This window comes from Rutilus rutilus (assembly GCF_951802725.1).
Source record: "Rutilus rutilus genome assembly, chromosome: 8".
In the NCBI taxonomy this organism is placed as follows: Eukaryota; Metazoa; Chordata; class Actinopteri; order Cypriniformes; family Leuciscidae; genus Rutilus; species Rutilus rutilus.
In genome coordinates, this window is record NC_140222.1 from 4,905,904 (window position 1) to 4,923,573 (window position 17,670).

At 43.5% G+C, this 17,670-nt stretch overlaps 1 protein-coding gene across 1 annotated transcript; it reads left to right on the top strand.

The window, feature by feature from the left end:
* Position 1: 1 nt before the first annotated feature.
* lim2.2 (lens intrinsic membrane protein 2.2) lies at positions 2-17,432 on the top strand. Its single transcript, XM_084417881.1, has 5 exons — positions 2-370; positions 14,659-14,849; positions 15,467-15,604; positions 16,353-16,487; positions 17,295-17,432. The coding sequence occupies exons 2-5, from the start codon at positions 14,672-14,674 to the stop codon at positions 17,363-17,365; spliced, it is 522 nt and encodes a 173-aa protein (XP_084274007.1). The 5' UTR covers positions 2-370; positions 14,659-14,671; the 3' UTR covers positions 17,366-17,432.
* Positions 17,433-17,670: the final 238 nt, after the last annotated feature.

A 17,670-nucleotide genomic window follows, 5' to 3' on the forward strand; every position in this document is an offset into this window, starting at 1 on the left:
TACAGTGTTTACTTGTATGTTGACGTGCTGGTCAGGTTTCTTCATCCTTCAAACCCAAATCCATTTGACCTGTGAGGGAGGCCTGAGGGCGCGCGAGCGTCGACGCGCGTCACGAAACGTCCCACGCCGCGGGACACAGTGACGCAGAAGAAGACTGGAGAGATTGTGAGGATAGGGGAGGGAGAGAATGAGTAAACAAGAGGACGAGATGCAGAGAAAGATGCGGATTACCTCACATCTCACATGTCTGACTGGATGATTCGCTCTATTGTGGCGGGAACAATAACGGTCGCCGCGCGTGGCGGGTTTAAAACCCCAGAGGCGCGCGGACGGAGCGCAATCTTCGCGGGAGACTGTAACCGTCAGAGAGGTACATGAAGCTAGAGTTGATGTTATTGACTGGTTTGAAACTTATTACACCTACTTTATTATATGTTTTATACATTTAAAGGACAATCCGTGACTTTTTGTGAAAATCTTAATGCGTTTGCTCATCTTGCAATGTTTTGATCAGCACTTTTGTTGTGTTGTAATCGTTGAGTTGATGTAAACAAAAGCCTGGTTTGTTCTGTGTGTTCATTTGTAATGCATTTAATGGCTAATTTCGTGAATGGCTCTCTTATTTGTCCTCTGAATGAGTGGTTTGTGTGTTGGCAGCGTCCAGGCTCGAGTTTGAAATGTGCTGATCCAGTTTGTGCTGCGCACACGATTCACATTGAAAACGCTCGTATGCATATTATTATAAACTGATGAAGCTTGATTGATCGGCTCGATTCGAGCCAAATGCTGATGCCACTAAACTGCTGTTGTTCACATCCCGTGAAAACATTTCTATTTATAAAAAGTTTATGGCACCTTTTCTAATACTGTTTTACATTAAAATAATTTAGCTCTCCAAAAGTGGCATCAGTAATATAGAGATCTTCAGACAACTTTAGATATCTTTATCTTTAGATAAGTATTTTTAGAAGCAAAATAAAAGGTGGATAAAAGTTTTTCATATGCTATTGTTGGAATTTGATTACATTTTAAATACTTGTTAACATCGTATTATATATATAAAAAAAATAATAATAATCTAAATGTTTTAATCTATATCAAGCTTTGGTTTCATGTATATGTTGTGCATTTATTTTAAAAAAATACATAAAGTTAATTGCTCGTATGATGATTGATAGGTTGTTATGTTGTTAAAATTATAATTTTATTTATCAAAAATTGTTTATTAATATTTACATTTTATTGCATACATTATTGTTTTATATTTATTATACAAATGTACATTTAATTTATCCTATAATTTATTATTATTATTCATTTAGATTTTTGTTTATTAATGTATAAATTAACATATATATATATTTTAAAAATGTTAAATGTAATTTTCCTATTATTTATTATTAATAATAATGTTAGTTTACCTTTTATATTATTATAATAATATAAAAAAATGTACATTTATTATAAAATATAAATTGAATTTATTGTATTAATGTATTATTTTACATTTAGATTGGTTTATTAATATATTAATATTCTTTTTTTTATCATTGTTGCTTATATTGTTTTTTTTATTAAACTTATAAATGTAATTGTCCTATTATTTATTATTAGTAGTAATGTTAATTTTACTTTTCTATTATTATTATTATTAATATTAATAATTTACCTTTTTATTTGTTTATTTGTTATATATTCATTTGCGTTTTATATTATAAGTATTTATATGTTGTATATTTATTATAAAATATAAGCTTAATTGATCCTATAATTTGTTATTTCAAATTTGTTTTGTATAATCATATATTCATTTTTAATTTTATTTTAGAGAATATATTGTATATGTATTATTAAAATTATAAATGTAATTTTCCAATAATTTATTATTATTATTATTATTATTGAAAACCTGAAATAGTCTAATTATATAAGATTACTTTTTTTATACAAATTTTATAGTAACAATGGTATTTTGCCTACATTTTTACATAGTGTATGTTTTAAAGTGTTTATCAGGAGAGGAATGAATAAGCTGAACAATATTTTCGAAGAAAGTAGAGAGAAAATGTGGTGTTTGCCAAATGTTGCTATGCAGTTGCTAGGTGTGACGAGGAGTCAGCAGAAGTGGGATCCATGTGCGGCTTTATTGTAGACAGTAGGAGAACAACAGGCAGAGGTAAATCACCAGCAACAGAGATATCAAAGGCAAGGCAGAAACGTAACGATACGGCAGGCAATGGATCAGGGCAGGCAGCAGGCAAACGGTAAATCCAGGTAAGCAGGCAGAAGATCAGATGTGCAGGCAGCAATACGGGAATACAAGGTAAACAGTCCAAGATCAAACACAAGAGATCAATAAACTAGGAATAACGCTCAGAAATGTCTGCAATGGCAGGAACAAGACTTTGTAGTGAGTGTGTTTGTGACAAAAATAGTCCATGGGATGGGGATCAGGTGTGAGAGTAATCAGCACCAGGCACGGAATGATGGGAAACATAGACCGAGTCAATCCTGACGTGAGGAGGTGATCGACGCCGGGGTCTTCCACGAGGGCGAGGGGCATGTCTTTCCGGATGGATTCTATGGAAGTCGGCAATGAGAGATGGGTCTAAAATGTCATCTGATTTGACCCAAGACCGCTCCTGTGGACCATACCCCTCCCAGTCCACAAGGTATTGTAGTAGTCTTCCCCGGCATCTGGAGTCCAGGAGTTCATGCACTTGATAAGCCTCCTCGCCATCCCTGATGATAGTCACTGGCCTCATCTAGATCCTCCTCTCCTCTCAAACCACCAGCGGGCTTGAGCAGAGAAACATGAAAGGTGGGTGAGATACAGTAATTGGAAGGAAGAGCCAAACGGTATGAGACTGGACTAATCTGTATGATTATTTTGAAGGGACCCATGTACCTGGGACTGAGTTTTCGGCAGGGTAACCAGAGTCGAAGGTCCCTAGTAGAGAGCAGACCCATTTTCCAAGGCGATAATCAGGATGAAAACGGCAGGAGCGGTCAGCCTGTTCCTTCTGGCTCCTCACCACCCTCTGAAGATGCACATGTGCTTTGTTCCAAACGTTCTCACTCCTCTGCAGCCAATCATTTACCGCTGGTAGCTTGGAAGGTTCTCCCGACCACGGGAATAGAGGGGGTTGATAGCCCAGGAAAGCATTGAAAAGGGGTTAATCCAGTGGAGGGTTTTCTGAGTGAATTTTGTGCATATTCTGCCCAGAGCAGATAACGACAGTCTTGTTTGGTTACGGTGACATCTAGGATGTCATCTCCGGTGACGGTAGGATCTGAGGTAATGGGTAAGTTCTTGGTTGATTAGACTGAGGGTGGTGGTAACCCAAGGTCAGACTGATATTGATATTGAGCTTCTGGAAGAATGCGGCCCACAAACGAGAAGTAAGCTGAGGTCCTCAATCGGAGACAATGTCTTCCAGAAGACCATCGAATCGGAACACATAATTACACAGAGTTTCTGCTGTTTCAAGGGTAGGGGAATTTGGGTAGGGGAATGAGGCGACAGGACTTAGAGAAACGGTCGACTACGGTGAGTATTGTGGTATGACCATGGGAGTTGGGAAGATCTGTGACAAAGTCAATAGCAATATGGGACCAGAGGCGTTGGGGAATGGGTAAAGGTTGGAGTAGACCAGCAAGGGCTTGGGGAGATGATTTGGTCATTTGACAGGTGGTACAATTCTGGATGAAAGTGATGATATCGGATTGTAATGACGGCCACCAGAAGCGATTGTTGATGAGTTGACTAGTGGCACTGATGCCCGGGTGACCAGAGCTGGGAGAATTGTGCACCCACTGAATAACTCTTCTACGGAGTGTCGTAGGTACATAGGTGCGATCTGAGGGACAGTCAGGTGGTTCAGAGTTCTGAACATCAGTAATCTCAGTCATGAGGTCCCACTGTACCGGTGCCACGATGATAGTGGAAGGAAGGACCGGTTTGTTGGTAGGTGGTGATAGTGCGGATTCATGTTGCCTGGAAAGGGCGTCTGCTTTGACGTTCTTGGAACCAGGTCTGAAAGTTACAGAGAATTGGAATCTGTAATGCCCATCTTGCCTGTCTTAGAATGAATCTTTTAGCTGAGCGCAGATATTCTAGGTTTCGATGATCATAAAACCAGGAAGGGATATTTGGGCCACCCCAAGACTGCATTCACTTTGCTGTCGTCCATGGTAACTCCCTCGGAACTGATGATGTATCCGAGGAACGAAATTGAGGTTTGGTGGAACTCACACTTCTCTGCCTTGGCATAAAGTTGATGTTCAATGAGGCATTGCAGAACGGTTCAGATATGGTGAATGTGATCTTCCAGGGTGTTGGAGTAAATGAGGATATCGTCGATATACACAATGACCCACTGATACATCCCTGATGAAGGCTTGGAAGACAGAAGGACTATTGACCAGCCCGAAAGGCATAACCGAATATTAATAGTGGCCCGTGGCCGTGGAAAAAGCAGTCTTCCACTCATCTCCTTCACGGATTCTTATCAGGCTGTATGCGCAGTGTAAGTCGAGTTTTGTGAAATACTTGGCAGTGCGAAGTTGCTCCAGAGCTGCCGGAACTAACGGCAGTGGGTAACGAAATTTGACAGTAATTCCAATAAGGCCTCGGTAGTCGATACAAGGTCGCAGCCCACCATCCTTTTTACTCACAAAGAAGAACCCTGCTGATGCCGGAGAAGTGGATGGTTGGATGAACCCCTTTGCCATTTCTTCCTTGATATAGTTTTTCATAGCCTCTGATTCATGTTGTGACCAGGAAAAATCCTGCCCTTGGGAGGAGTGGTACCTGGAAGTAGGGCTGGGACGGTATGGATTTTTTCTTACCGCGGTTGAAAAGCAAGAAATTCCCGCGGTATTGCGGTAAACCGCTTTAAACCTCAACCCCCCTTCCCACCCTCCCCCAGTTTTTTTTTCTGCGACGTCGCGGCTGGAACAACAAACACAGTGTGACAATGATAATCTCAGGTACTGTTTATGTGCTTTATTTAATGTTAAAAGCATGCAATGTGACTTAGAATATCGTTTAGTGCTCCAGCTTTGTAGCTGTAAAAGCAACAATGGATAATTCACCTCAGATCTTGATATTAAATAAATGGAAACCAGAACGTTCAAACTGTTTTATAGGCTACAAGTGTATTCTTTAACAAATATACTCAGTAGCCTATGTATTTTTAATAATGTTTAAATGGTGTAATATTTGTGAATTTGATTATTCTACTTATCCATTTTCTTGCAAGTGCCGTCAAGATTACTCTCTGGTGCTGTGAGTGTGCACTTGCCGCGACTCGCAAGGGTTGACAAATGCGTTCTTCACGTGAGAGAATTGTGTTAAATAAGCACGTGCAATTAAAAGCTGAGGTCCTTTTACTTTTTTTTTTTTATTTACGGTGCGGCGTCCGTCGAAAATAGACTAGGCGCCTATCTTTATCGAAACGGCGCGGAGAGACGCTTCTGAAACGCGCCGCGTCGTGGCTGTTGTAAACACACAAGCATTGACTAGAGTGGGCGCGATCAGCTCCGGTAGCCGCGTCGCAGCCGTAACACGCCACAGAGTGTAAATAAGGGGTTATAGTCAAGCCTACGAATGGAATATTATTATGTGTCATGGAACAACTTACGTACTTGCGAAAGGTCGGATTTGCTCCATCTATTGATAAGTTTTGTTTAGAAAAACTTGAATCCATGCAAGACACAATGTTATTAGACACGACCCATGTCATTAGAATCTATGAATCCATGTCATTAGACAACGTGAACACATGTGTTGTGAATTCCCTGCTGTGAGGAGGTCACGTCACAGCAAGCTGCTTCATACAGAGTCTGAGGGACTGTTTGCGCATGCGCAGTGTGTTCGGGGAAATTTTCCTGTGTAGTCAATAGTTGGCCTTCCACCGACAGTCCGTGGTCTTCATTATTACTTTGTACAACAGTGTGCGTCGGTGATGATGTAAGTTACGTGATGAGTAGATGTTGTTTATATATTTGAATGTGGCGTGATCTATTAATATTACCGGGGTAATATGTTTATTTGTTAACTTCCTATTTAGCGTGTGTTGCTGAGCCCCGTGAAACAGACGGCCTGACATGTAGTTAATTACCCCACATTTTATTTCCTTATTCTACTGTTTATTTAGCTGTGTAGCTTTGTTTATTGAGGCCGTTAATATTTTGACGTTAATGTGTCAAATTACTGATCGGTAGTTGTCAGGGCTTTCTCAGTTTAGCTTGGTCACGTGACCTACCCGTGGCGCGAAGTTGTGGTGTTGCTTAATGATCCTACACTGACCCCTAGTGGCGATTTGCAGTATTACACACTGTTCATATCTGTTGTAATTCATGTTATTTTATCATTATTACCATTGATGCCACTGAACTTTAATTAGTATTAATATTGTTTTACTGTTGTTATTTTCTGCAGGCATCACAAACCACACATACTAATATTACAGTGCCCTGTAGAGTTGTAAAAGACCAATAAATTCATCTAAAGGAAAGAAGTAGCTGCGTCTTCTCTGACCGGAGGACTAGGCCAGTATACATACAGCCAGCATTTCATCACCGCAGCTGTTCCGTTACAAGTGGTCCTTCGAGCCGGATCGTGTGTATAACTGCGCCATGGCAACTTCCATCAACCAAACAAATGAACAACCTTCAGTTGTGTCCCGCCCAAGCCGGTCTCACCAACTCCCCAGGCACCTTCGCGACTTTGTCATTGATAACCCTGGCAATTTGCATAGACGTGATGCCACACATCAAATGATAGAAGCGCAAGAGGAAGAGCCTCCAGACCATATTCTGCACACTGGGTCAGAAGATCTCATGCTGGAAGGGATGGAAGCCCGCATGAAAGACATAACTAGGCAGATGAAACAACTACAGTCAGCCATGGACAGTGTTAAATGTAAAGTTCACCCTCAACAGCATCCATCCAAATTATCATATCCTCTCCGGAGCTCGAGCCTTCCTCATATTCACCACAGTGAAGAGATATGGCCCAGAGTATCACCCCTCATGGATCATCGGATGATTTGGAAATCAGCTAATGAAGGTTATTGTCAGCTCTTAGACAACAGTGAACCTTACCCACTTACAGCACAGCCCATACAGCAGGGAGAACTCAGCTCAACAACTCAGGCTACCAGAGCTCTGCAGCCATCCGTCCAGGTAGCAGCACAACCACTAGACCTCAGTGAGCCTACTCGCCATTCAGCTACCCTAACTGGGCCAGTGCCAGAGTTTCCACAACTGCCTGGAGTTCAGTCTGCTCACCACACCCCGCTTACCCAGCGAACATATTCACCTTTTCTGCCCGTCCAGCATGCAGGTCAGCACGTCCAGTCAGGGCACCAACCAGCTCAACAGACACCCTCGACAGTGTATCTGCCAAACCAGCATGCAGCCCTGCGGACATACGTACCTACACAGTCTCAAGGTGTACCTCAGCCCTTACTCACAACTGTACAACAGCAGACTTATCCTCGATATGTCCAGCATCAGATCACTCCTCAACCTGGACCACTGTTTGGATTTCAACCTGCTTCACTCAAACAACCAGAGATAAGAATACCATCCCGTTCTATCCCTCCTTATCAGCCACCTACTGATCTAGGAGCAGCCTATTCACTTCCACAGACCAGATATCCCCCTGAAGTTCAATCACAGTTATACCAGTCTGGACTTCATTCAGCTGCACATTACCCACAGCTTACTCAAAGGGCTGCCTCACCTACAGCACCAGGATACATTTCTCCCTACAACAATCCTGCAACACTCACCATGACAGAAATGGCTATTGCAGCCTCATATGGTATTCCAAAGCCCAAACTGCCTCTCTTCAGTTCTGGAAGGGAGAGTGATTTCATCATGCTGAAAAGGGGACTGGATAGTTTACTTGGTCCACACCGACATTTGACTGAAGATTATAAATACCAAGTATTACTTGATCATCTCAAACTGCCTAGCGCCTACCAAATGGCAAAGAGATACATACATGACCCCACACCATACTCCAGTGCAATGGATGCTCTGCAGCATCGATATGGGCAGCCAAGACAGTTGGTACAGGGAGAATTAAAGACCATATTGAGCTCTCCTCCCGTGAAACCTGGCGACGTAAAGGCTTTCGAAGATTTTTCTTCAGCTGTAAACACTCTGGTGGGGATGCTAAGTCGCATGGACGGTCCTGCTCAGTCTGAACTGCAGTGCGGCTCCCACGTAGACACCCTCCTTGGTAAGTTGCCTGGTAACTACAGGGATAGCTTTGCCGAATTCTGTATTAAAAGAGGCATCATCCGCAGTGGGAGCGACCAGACATACACCTTACCCGACCTCGCTGAATGGCTGGATATGAAGGTTCAGGTGCTCCAGGTGTCTCGACGTGCAGCAGAATCCAACACATCTGATCCCAGTCGTATCACACTGAGAGAGAATAAAGCAAGTAAATCACAGTGGGTCAAACCAGCCTCTGTTTACTTCAGCAGTGACTCTACAACAGTCAAACATCAGCAGACCTCTCCACAGCGACAACGGACCAACCTCCAGTCGGGTTCAAAGAAAGATCAGTCCACAAGCAAAGGGAGGGAGCGTTTTAAGCCCTATTGTCCGTATTGTAGGACCACCCAGGATCATTACCTCAACGGCTGTGCAGAGTTTGAAAGAATTACTACTGAAGAGAAAGCCACCTGGATAAAGGACAAAGGAAAATGTTGGAGATGTGGGCGTGGACACTCTCCAGAGAGCTGCACTCTAAAGAAACTCTGCTCCATGTGCAACAAACAACACCTGCTGATACTTCACGAAGTTGTGGCCCAAGACCCGCAGCTAAACATCCTCACTGTCAGTACCCCAACAAATGCAGTGTATCTGGATCACGCCAGCCACTCAGGGCGTGTCATGTTAAAAGTGGTACCAGTGCTGCTCCGTCATGGCAAGAGAACACTACAAACACATGCAGTGTTGGATGACGGCTCTGAGCGCACTGTGATTCTGGCTGCTGCGGTCAAACACCTTGGGTTGAGCGGGGAAGTGGAGTCACTCAAATTGAAGACCATCAGACAGGATGTATTGCAGCTCCAGGGAATGGCAGTGTCATTTGAGGTGTCCGCTGACACAAAACCACGCACTTATCACTCTATCAATCAAGCTTTCACTGCAACCGAACTCCAGCTGGCTGAGCAGTCATGTCCAGGTGACAAATTAGCAAGGAAATACAACCACCTGAAAGGAGTCCCCCTACACACATTCACTAAGGTGCAGCCAATGCTACTGATTGGATCTGACCATCCTCATTTAATAACTCCGATCCACTCAGTACGTGCAGGACCGATAAGAGCACCAGTAGCAGTCTGCACCCGACTCGGCTGGGCAGTGCAAGGACCCACTAACTTTCTTCAATATCCACCCGGTGAGAGTTCCTTCCTTCACCTGTCAGTTGACACACCTTGCTCCAACCTACACAAAGATGTTCAACGCTTGTGGCAGCTTGACATTTTGCCATATAAAAGCGAGAGGGAGGTGACGCGATCCAAGCAAGACCAGGCAGCTCTCACCATGCTTGATGAGAAGAGCACCACTGTAATAGTGGATGGTGTCTTAAGATACGCAACGCCCCTCCTTCGGAAGAGGAAAGTAGCTCTGCCCTGCGCATCACCTGTTGCTGTGATGCCCCTCCTTCGCTCTACAGAACGCCGTCTATCTACCAATCCTGAGTTTGCTAAAGTTTACAACCAGGAAATACACAAGCTAGTGGAGGCGGGATATGCTGAGCGGATCACCAGTGAGGAGGCCAGTCGCTCTGCTGAATCCTGGTACATTCCACACCACTTAGTACATCATAACGGAAAGGCAAGGGTGGTATTTAACTGCTCCTTTCGCTACCAGGAGAGTGCTCTAAATGATGACCTGCTACCAGGGCCTTCCCTTGGACCGTCACTATTAGGAGTTCTTCTCAGGTTTCGAGAACATGCCGTCGCTATCAGCGGAGACATACGTGCAATGTTCCATCAGATCAGACTCCTTCCTGAGGACTGCCCACTCCTCCGCTTCCTCTGGCGCGACATGGAGAGAGACAGGTCACCTGATATCTATGAGTGGCGTGTCCTGCCATTTGGCACGGTTTGCAGTCCGTGCTGCGCCATATACGCTGTGCAGCGTCACGTTCGTGATCACCAGAGCGGCAACGAAGACCTGCTGGAGACGGTAATTACCTCGTTCTATGTGGATAACTGCCTGAAATCGCTCCGCACGCCACAGCAGGCAAAGGATCTTCTTGACCGCTTGAGAGCCCTCCTAGCGAAGGGTGGATTTGAAATAAGGCAGTGGGCATCCAACAGGACAGAGGTAATCTCTCACCTCCCAACTGAGGCACGATCAACAACATCTGAGCTCTGGCTAACCGCTGAAGGAGATGACCCGAGGGAGTCCACTCTCGGCCTGGTTTGGCATTGCATGACAGACACACTGGGTTATAAATGTCAGCCTGTGACGCCTAAACAGCCCACCATGAGAAATGTATATAGGGTACTTGCCTCACAATACGACCCGCTCGGATACATAATCCCCTTCACTACCCGTGCTAAAGTCCTGGTTCAGGCTTTGTGGGCTACAGAAAGACAGTGGGACGAGCCTATTGCAGATGAGTTACTTCCAGTGTGGCAGGCCTGGGAAGGTGAGCTCCCTCAATTGCAGAACATAGTTCTTCCCCGTTGTTATGTTCCAGAAGCTGCTGACAATGATTCATCAGTGAGGCAGATTCACATTTTTTGTGATGCCTCGGAGAAGGCGTACGGATCAGTCGCCTACCTGCGAGTGGAGGATCCAGAGGGACGCATCACTGTGTCATTCATTATGGCCAGGTCGCGGGTTGCACCTAAACGACAACAGACGATACCGCGACTGGAATTATGTGCTGCACTCACTGGAGCCCAGCTGGCCAAAGTGCTCCAGACCGAACTGACTTTGTCCATCCAATCCGTAGTGCTGTGGTCAGATTCAACAACTGTACTGAGCTGGATACAGTCAGAGTCCAACCAGTACAAAGTATTCGTTGGTACAAGAGTTACTGAAATACTTGACCTTACCAAGCCCGGGTCATGGAGATACATTAACACGGACTTGAACCCCGCTGATGATATCACTCGCGGGAAGACTCTTCTTGAATTGTCCCAGCCAAACTGTTGGAGTCAGGGGCCTTCATTCTTGTATCAGTCCTCAGATCACTGGCCAGTGAACCCCTCAGTGCACATAGAGGAACCAGATGAGTTGAGAGCTCAGACCTTCTGTGGCCACATGTCTACTATCAGCAGTGATGAGCCCGATCCTGCTAAATATGATACATGGACTGAACTACTGCAGGCTACATATCAGTTCCTTCATGGGGCGGCTGCTCCAGCTATGTCTGCCGTCGACCGTATTGAGATGGAGACTACTCTGCTAAGAAGGATACAATCCGATAGTTTCCCGGAAGAATTAAAGGCACTTAAACAGGGCAAACCAGTCCATTCAGGCAGCCGTTTAAGTGCTCTAAGCCCTGAATACGACCAAGCATTAGGCCTCATTCGGGTTGGTGGTCGACTACGCAAAGCAGAGAATCTGATTGAAGGCAGTCTTCACCCTGTTGTAATTAGCCCTGATCATCCTATCACACAGCTGTTGGTGAAGGATTACGACAACCGTCTGCACCACGCTGGTACTGAGAGAACTTTTGCAGAGATCCGGAGAAATTACTGGATCTTACGTGGTCGACAGGTAATTAAGAAACACCAGAAACACTGTGCAGAATGCTGTTTGTGGCGGAGCAACCCAGTTACACCAATGATGGCTGATCTGCCTGCTGCGCGGCTCCGGATCAACAAACCCCCGTTCTGGTCCACTGGAGTCGACTGTTTTGGGCCTTATACAGTGAAAATCGGAAGAAGGCACGAGAAACGGTGGGGCATTATATTTAAATGTCTTACTTCAAGATGTGTCCACCTGGATCTGTTGCCACACATGGATACAGACTCGTTCTTACTGGCCTTGCGCCGATTCATCTCAAGACGAGGCAAGCCATACGAGATCTTATGTGACCGAGGTACCAACTTCCGGGGGGGAGACAGAGAGCTCAAAGAATCACTGGAAGATCTCGATCCCACATTGAAGCAACAGTTGGCCGACCAAAGCATAACATTCAAATTCAATCCTCCTCTTTCACCCCATTTTGGTGGCGCATGGGAGAGGGAAGTAAGGTCAGTGAAAGCTTCCCTCCAAGTTGTGTTGCGGGATCAAGTCGTATCAGAGGAGGTGTTGGCGACTGTCCTCGTGGAAGTAGAGGGCATACTTAATTCAAAGCCTTTGGGATACTCCTCTTCCGACCTGGCTGACCCCGATCCTATAACGCCTAACTTGCTGCTGATGGGGCGGCACGACGCATCGCTTCCACAGGCTGCATATGGTTCCAGTGATCTTCTAGGCCACCGCCGTTGGAGACATAGCCAAATCCTGGCAGACCGGTTCTGGAGCCAATTCACCCGCCGGTACCTTCCTGACCTTCAGCGCCGCCAGAAGTGGAGGATCCCTACTGTTGACCTCAATGCAGACCAAGTGGTTATGGTAGTAGATTCCCAGCTTCCTAGGGCACTTTGGCCCATAGGAAAGGTCATTAAACTTCATCCCAGTGGAGATGGGACAGTTCGTTCAGCGGATGTCAAAATCAAGGGGGCAGTTTACACTCGTCCGGTTACCAAGTTAGTACCTCTCCCCAAAATGCCAGAGGACCACGTGTGCAACAGGGACCTTTAACAACAGCAGGGACTTGTACTTCTTCTACACATTCATACATGAATGTGGGGGCGGCTGTTGTGAATTCCCTGCTGTGAGGAGGTCACGTCACAGCAAGCTGCTTCATACAGAGTCTGAGGGACTGTTTGCGCATGCGCAGTGTGTTCGGGGAAATTTTCCTGTGTAGTCAATAGTTGGCCTTCCACCGACAGTCCGTGGTCTTCATTATTACTTTGTACAACAGTGTGCGTCGGTGATGATGTAAGTTACGTGATGAGTAGATGTTGTTTATATATTTGAATGTGGCGTGATCTATTAATATTACCGGGGTAATATGTTTATTTGTTAACTTCCTATTTAGCGTGTGTTGCTGAGCCCCGTGAAACAGACGGCCTGACATGTAGTTAATTACCCCACATTTTATTTCCTTATTCTACTGTTTATTTAGCTGTGTAGCTTTGTTTATTGAGGCCGTTAATATTTTGACGTTAATGTGTCAAATTACTGATCGGTAGTTGTCAGGGCTTTCTCAGTTTAGCTTGGTCACGTGACCTACCCGTGGCGCGAAGCTGTGGTGTTGCTTAATGATCCTACACTGACCCCTAGTGGCGATTTGCAGTATTACACACTGTTCATATCTGTTGTAATTCATGTTATTTTATCATTATTACCATTGATGCCACTGAACTTTAATTAGTATTAATATTGTTTTACTGTTGTTATTTTCTGCAGGCATCACAAACCACACATACTAATATTACAGTGCCCTGTAGAGTTGTAAAAGACCAATAAATTCATCTAAAGGAAAGAAGTAGCTGCGTCTTCTCTGACCGGAGGACTAGGCCAGTATACATACAGCCAGCATTTCATCACCGCAGCTGTTCCGTTACAACATGTGAAGGCCAGTTTTTATTTTTTTTTCATTTTTATTTTTTATTTTTTTTGCGGTGATGACGGTGTCAAGCTCAGACCCGCGGTAGGCGTCACGTGACCGCGGTATTGCGGTAATGCGGTAACCATCCCAGCCCTACCTGGAAGCAGGTCTATGGCGCAGTCACCAGCATACCTGTCAACACTCCCGTTTTTCCCAGGTTTCTCCCGTTTTTTAGCCCTATCTACTGGACCCCTCCCGGTTTGTTATTTCTCCCGGGAAACTCCCGTAATTTGCATGGCCCAACTCCTTTATGAATAATCGGACCAATATGTTTGTCTAATGTTGACCAGTTGCTAGATATACAATTACAATGGCGGACTACATCGTCTTTCTGCAAATGTTTCTCCTGGCTTTGCGATCCTATATTGGGGTCAGAAGACGTTTAGAACACATTTGTCTGCTCGTCTGGATTACTATAGACGGAGGTTACGTTAGAGAAGAAGTTCGACAATAACCCCGCCCCCAGCCCCCGACGTAAGCATGACGTGGTAAAAGAACGGTTCTAGTCCAGCAAAGAGTTGGTGCCGCTTTGGATCCAATTTTCCTGGCCGAGAACCGGTTCTTTGGCTGTCGAAACACAAAGAACTGGTTCGCGAGTAGGCACCGGCTCCGCCTTGGTGGAAAAGTGGGATATGAGATCCTTGTACCCTAGAAGAAGACTTCGTAGCGAGTGTGTGTGTGTGACATAAATAGTCCATGGGATGGGGATCAGGTGTGAGGGTAATCAGCACCAGGCACGGAATGATGGGAAATGTAGTCCGAGTCAAAGTTAGTACTCCGGTGAGGGCCACAAAGGCTAGATTTGTGACACTAGGGTTTTTGCTGGTGATTTAAGGAATCAATCAAGGAAACTTTAAACCTGAGTGTCAGAGGTTTGATTGACAGCAATAACGCTGTAGCGAGTTGTTAACCGTGTGTGTTTACCGTGTGTGTTTGTGCAGGACGCTCTCATTGATGGTGTTCACTCTGGTAGGCGGGGCCTCACTGTGTGGTGTGGTGGCCCTCGTGCTCCTCATCATCTCCACAGCAACAGACTATTGGATGCAGTATCGCTACTCAGGGAACGCAGCCAATCATGGCCTCTGGAGGTTCTGCATCAATCGCAAGTGCCACGCCCACACGCTCACCGTGGGTGAGGACAGTCAGCCGCATCACAGCCGCTTGTGCAGATACACTACAGGACTATATATATATATATATATATAAATAATAATAATAATATTATTATTATTATTATTATTATTATTATTATTATTATTTTTTTTTTTTTTTTTTTTATTTTTTTATCCTTATCCTTCTGGGTTGGTCGAAATGTGTATTTTTATTTTTCAAATATTTAATTTCATGTCATGTTCTATGAAAATTAAAATATATAAAAAAGAAACTGCTATCTAGCTGATTATATCAGTATTGGAGGAATTTATTTTTTATATTTAAAAAAAGAATAATTCAAAACATACTTTCATATGTTCTTTGACAATAGCAAAAAATACATACTTTTTAGTAATCTTTATCTATCTGGGTTGGGCGATATTGGTAAGAGAATGTTATTATTTTATTATTACATAATTTGAATAATTTTCTTTTTAAAAACAATTTGTATTCAGTTTCTATGACGATGCACAAGAATACTAAACAATCCATCATTAATTGTTTTCATACAGCAGTTTATAGATTCCTGCAGGACCTTGAGTATCCCAGAATGCTCTGAACCTGTCAGTGTGTAAAGTGTGTGTTTGCGCCCCGCAGCATTCTGGGACGCCACGCGGGCCTTCATGCTGCTGTCGCTGCTGGGCTGTTTTGCAGGAGTGCTTCTGAGCATCACTGCGTCTAAACGAGGCCGAAGCAAACGATTGCGGGCCGGAGGAATCGCTCTGCTTCTGTCCGGTGACCAGACACTACAACACTCATTAAAGATGACATTTCATACAGTTAAAACCCTCATCCTTCCCTCGCGGGTCAACATGACCTGAAGCCCTAAAATTAGACTTCATTTTTTTGGTCCAGAAAGCTTATTTTATTTAATTTTGATAATATTTTTTTCTATTTTTAATGCAATTTTATTAACCGTTAAATTACTAGATTTAATCAATAAATAATCAATAAGTAGTAATTTAGTAATTTAAGCACTTTCCTCACATTCTTTTAACTTTAATTCAAAATAACTCACAATTTCATGCATAACCCTTTTAATTCAGCTCAAAATATCTTACATTGGGTGTCTTTGCTGAACTTGTGTGGGGATAAAAACTAAAAAACATGATATTTCATCACTCTAGAAAGTCAGTTCACTTCAGTATGCATTCAGATACACATGTAGACATTAGAAAATAATTTTTTGGTAAAGTTTTAGCATTTTTAGTTAGAATTTTGAGCATTTTTAGGTTTTTCTGTGTACTGAAGCATTCCTCGCATCCCATTCATTACTTAAGGGGTCAAATGGACCCACGAGGGAAGGATTTGTTACTTTTTTTTTTTATTTAAAAATGTGAAGAAAATAAATTCCGGGTCAAAATGACCTAAGGGAAGGATGAGGGTTAAACTAAACGTTTTAGACGCTGATTCTGTGATGCCAGGTTTGATTGACAGCCGTGACGTGTCGTTTGGCAGTGTTGTCATTGCTGTTTTCCCGCAGGAATTCTCGCGCTCTTGGCTCTGGCGATCTACACCGGGATGACCGTCAACTTCTTCGGGAAGCGCTACATCGGCTGGAGGTTCTCATGGTCTTATATTCTGGGATGGATCGGCACCATACTGGCTCTGGCAGCAGGTCACATCCATGTGCACAAACAGAAAATGCTTTTTGAAAATCCAATTTAAAGAATAGATATTTTTTTTAAATATTCAAATAAAATTTTGCACTCCCGTTTTCTTTTCTTTTTTTTGTGCAAAATAAATAAAAAATAAATATGGATAATAATGGATAATATAATTTCATTTCTTCTCTTTTAAATTAGTCATAGCAAATGCTTATAGGATGTTTTTTTGGGACAAGACGATTCATTTGATTGAGTGAATGCTTTATTGAATAACGGCCTCTTAGAGTGAACGTTCAAATTAATCATTGAATCAGAGTTTCAGTTGTTTCACTTTAATCGGCTCGTTTTAAAACAACGAGTCGATTCAAACCGTTTGAAACCTTTAGGAATCGATTCATTAAATCAGTCAGCTGAATGAATTGAACTGACCAACTCAAACCATTTTTGCTGTAAGTTTACATTTCAAATGCAATTTGTAATAAACATTTGATAGAACATCTCATATTTGTGATTTGAATGGTCAAAATGCATAAAACGTTTTCAGTTGGAAATGGTGTGTAAATGCCGCTTCAGAGTGATGATGCAAGCGAATAATTTATGAATTGGTGAATCTACTCAACAGAATCGACTCTGTGATTCAAACGAACCGATTCCGTGAGTCGTATGATTCATAAACAGCGTTTTAGTCGTTTTCGCAGATCCGTGTAAACGGGGATCATTTTGACAACATTGACGTCTATGCGAAAAATGCAAAAGAAAAACTTTACCGTTTTTAGTACATGGTTGTTGTGTAAATCTCTGTGTTCTCTGTATTCCAGGAGTTCTGCAGCTCTGTGCTTATCAGAGAAGCTTCAGTGAAGCGATGCCTGTGAGTGTCTCTGACAGCTGAACCCTGATCATCACAAAACACTGAGCGCCTCAATCCTGGAGGAAAAATAAACTGCGTTTGGACTCTTTCTTGGTGCATGTTTGATTTTTCCAACTGAACTGATGGTGCAACATTTAGTCATTGGCAGGTTAAAAACAGAAGCTTGTCTGTCCAACAGATGGCGTACTGACACAAAACACCCTCTGATGAGCCATATATCTTCAGCACACAGACACTGATCAATGTACAGAAACACATCAGTAAACAGCGTTAACAAAGCCTCAAAAAGTACACACAAAACACCCCTGTATTACAGTATAAGTTTG

What these genes read in the sequence shown, in the direction of transcription:
- lim2.2 (XM_084417881.1), top strand. Translation starts at nt 14,672, where the DNA reads ATGGTGTTCACTCTGGTAGGCGGGGCCTCACTGTGTGGTGTGGTGGCC. An exon ending in CGCCCACACGCTCACCGTGG is followed by an intron (nt 14,850 to 15,466) that starts GTGAGGACAGTC and finishes TGCGCCCCGCAG; the next exon opens with CATTCTGGGACGCCACGCGG. An exon ending in AATCGCTCTGCTTCTGTCCG is followed by an intron (nt 15,605 to 16,352) that starts GTGACCAGACAC and finishes GTTTTCCCGCAG; the next exon opens with GAATTCTCGCGCTCTTGGCT.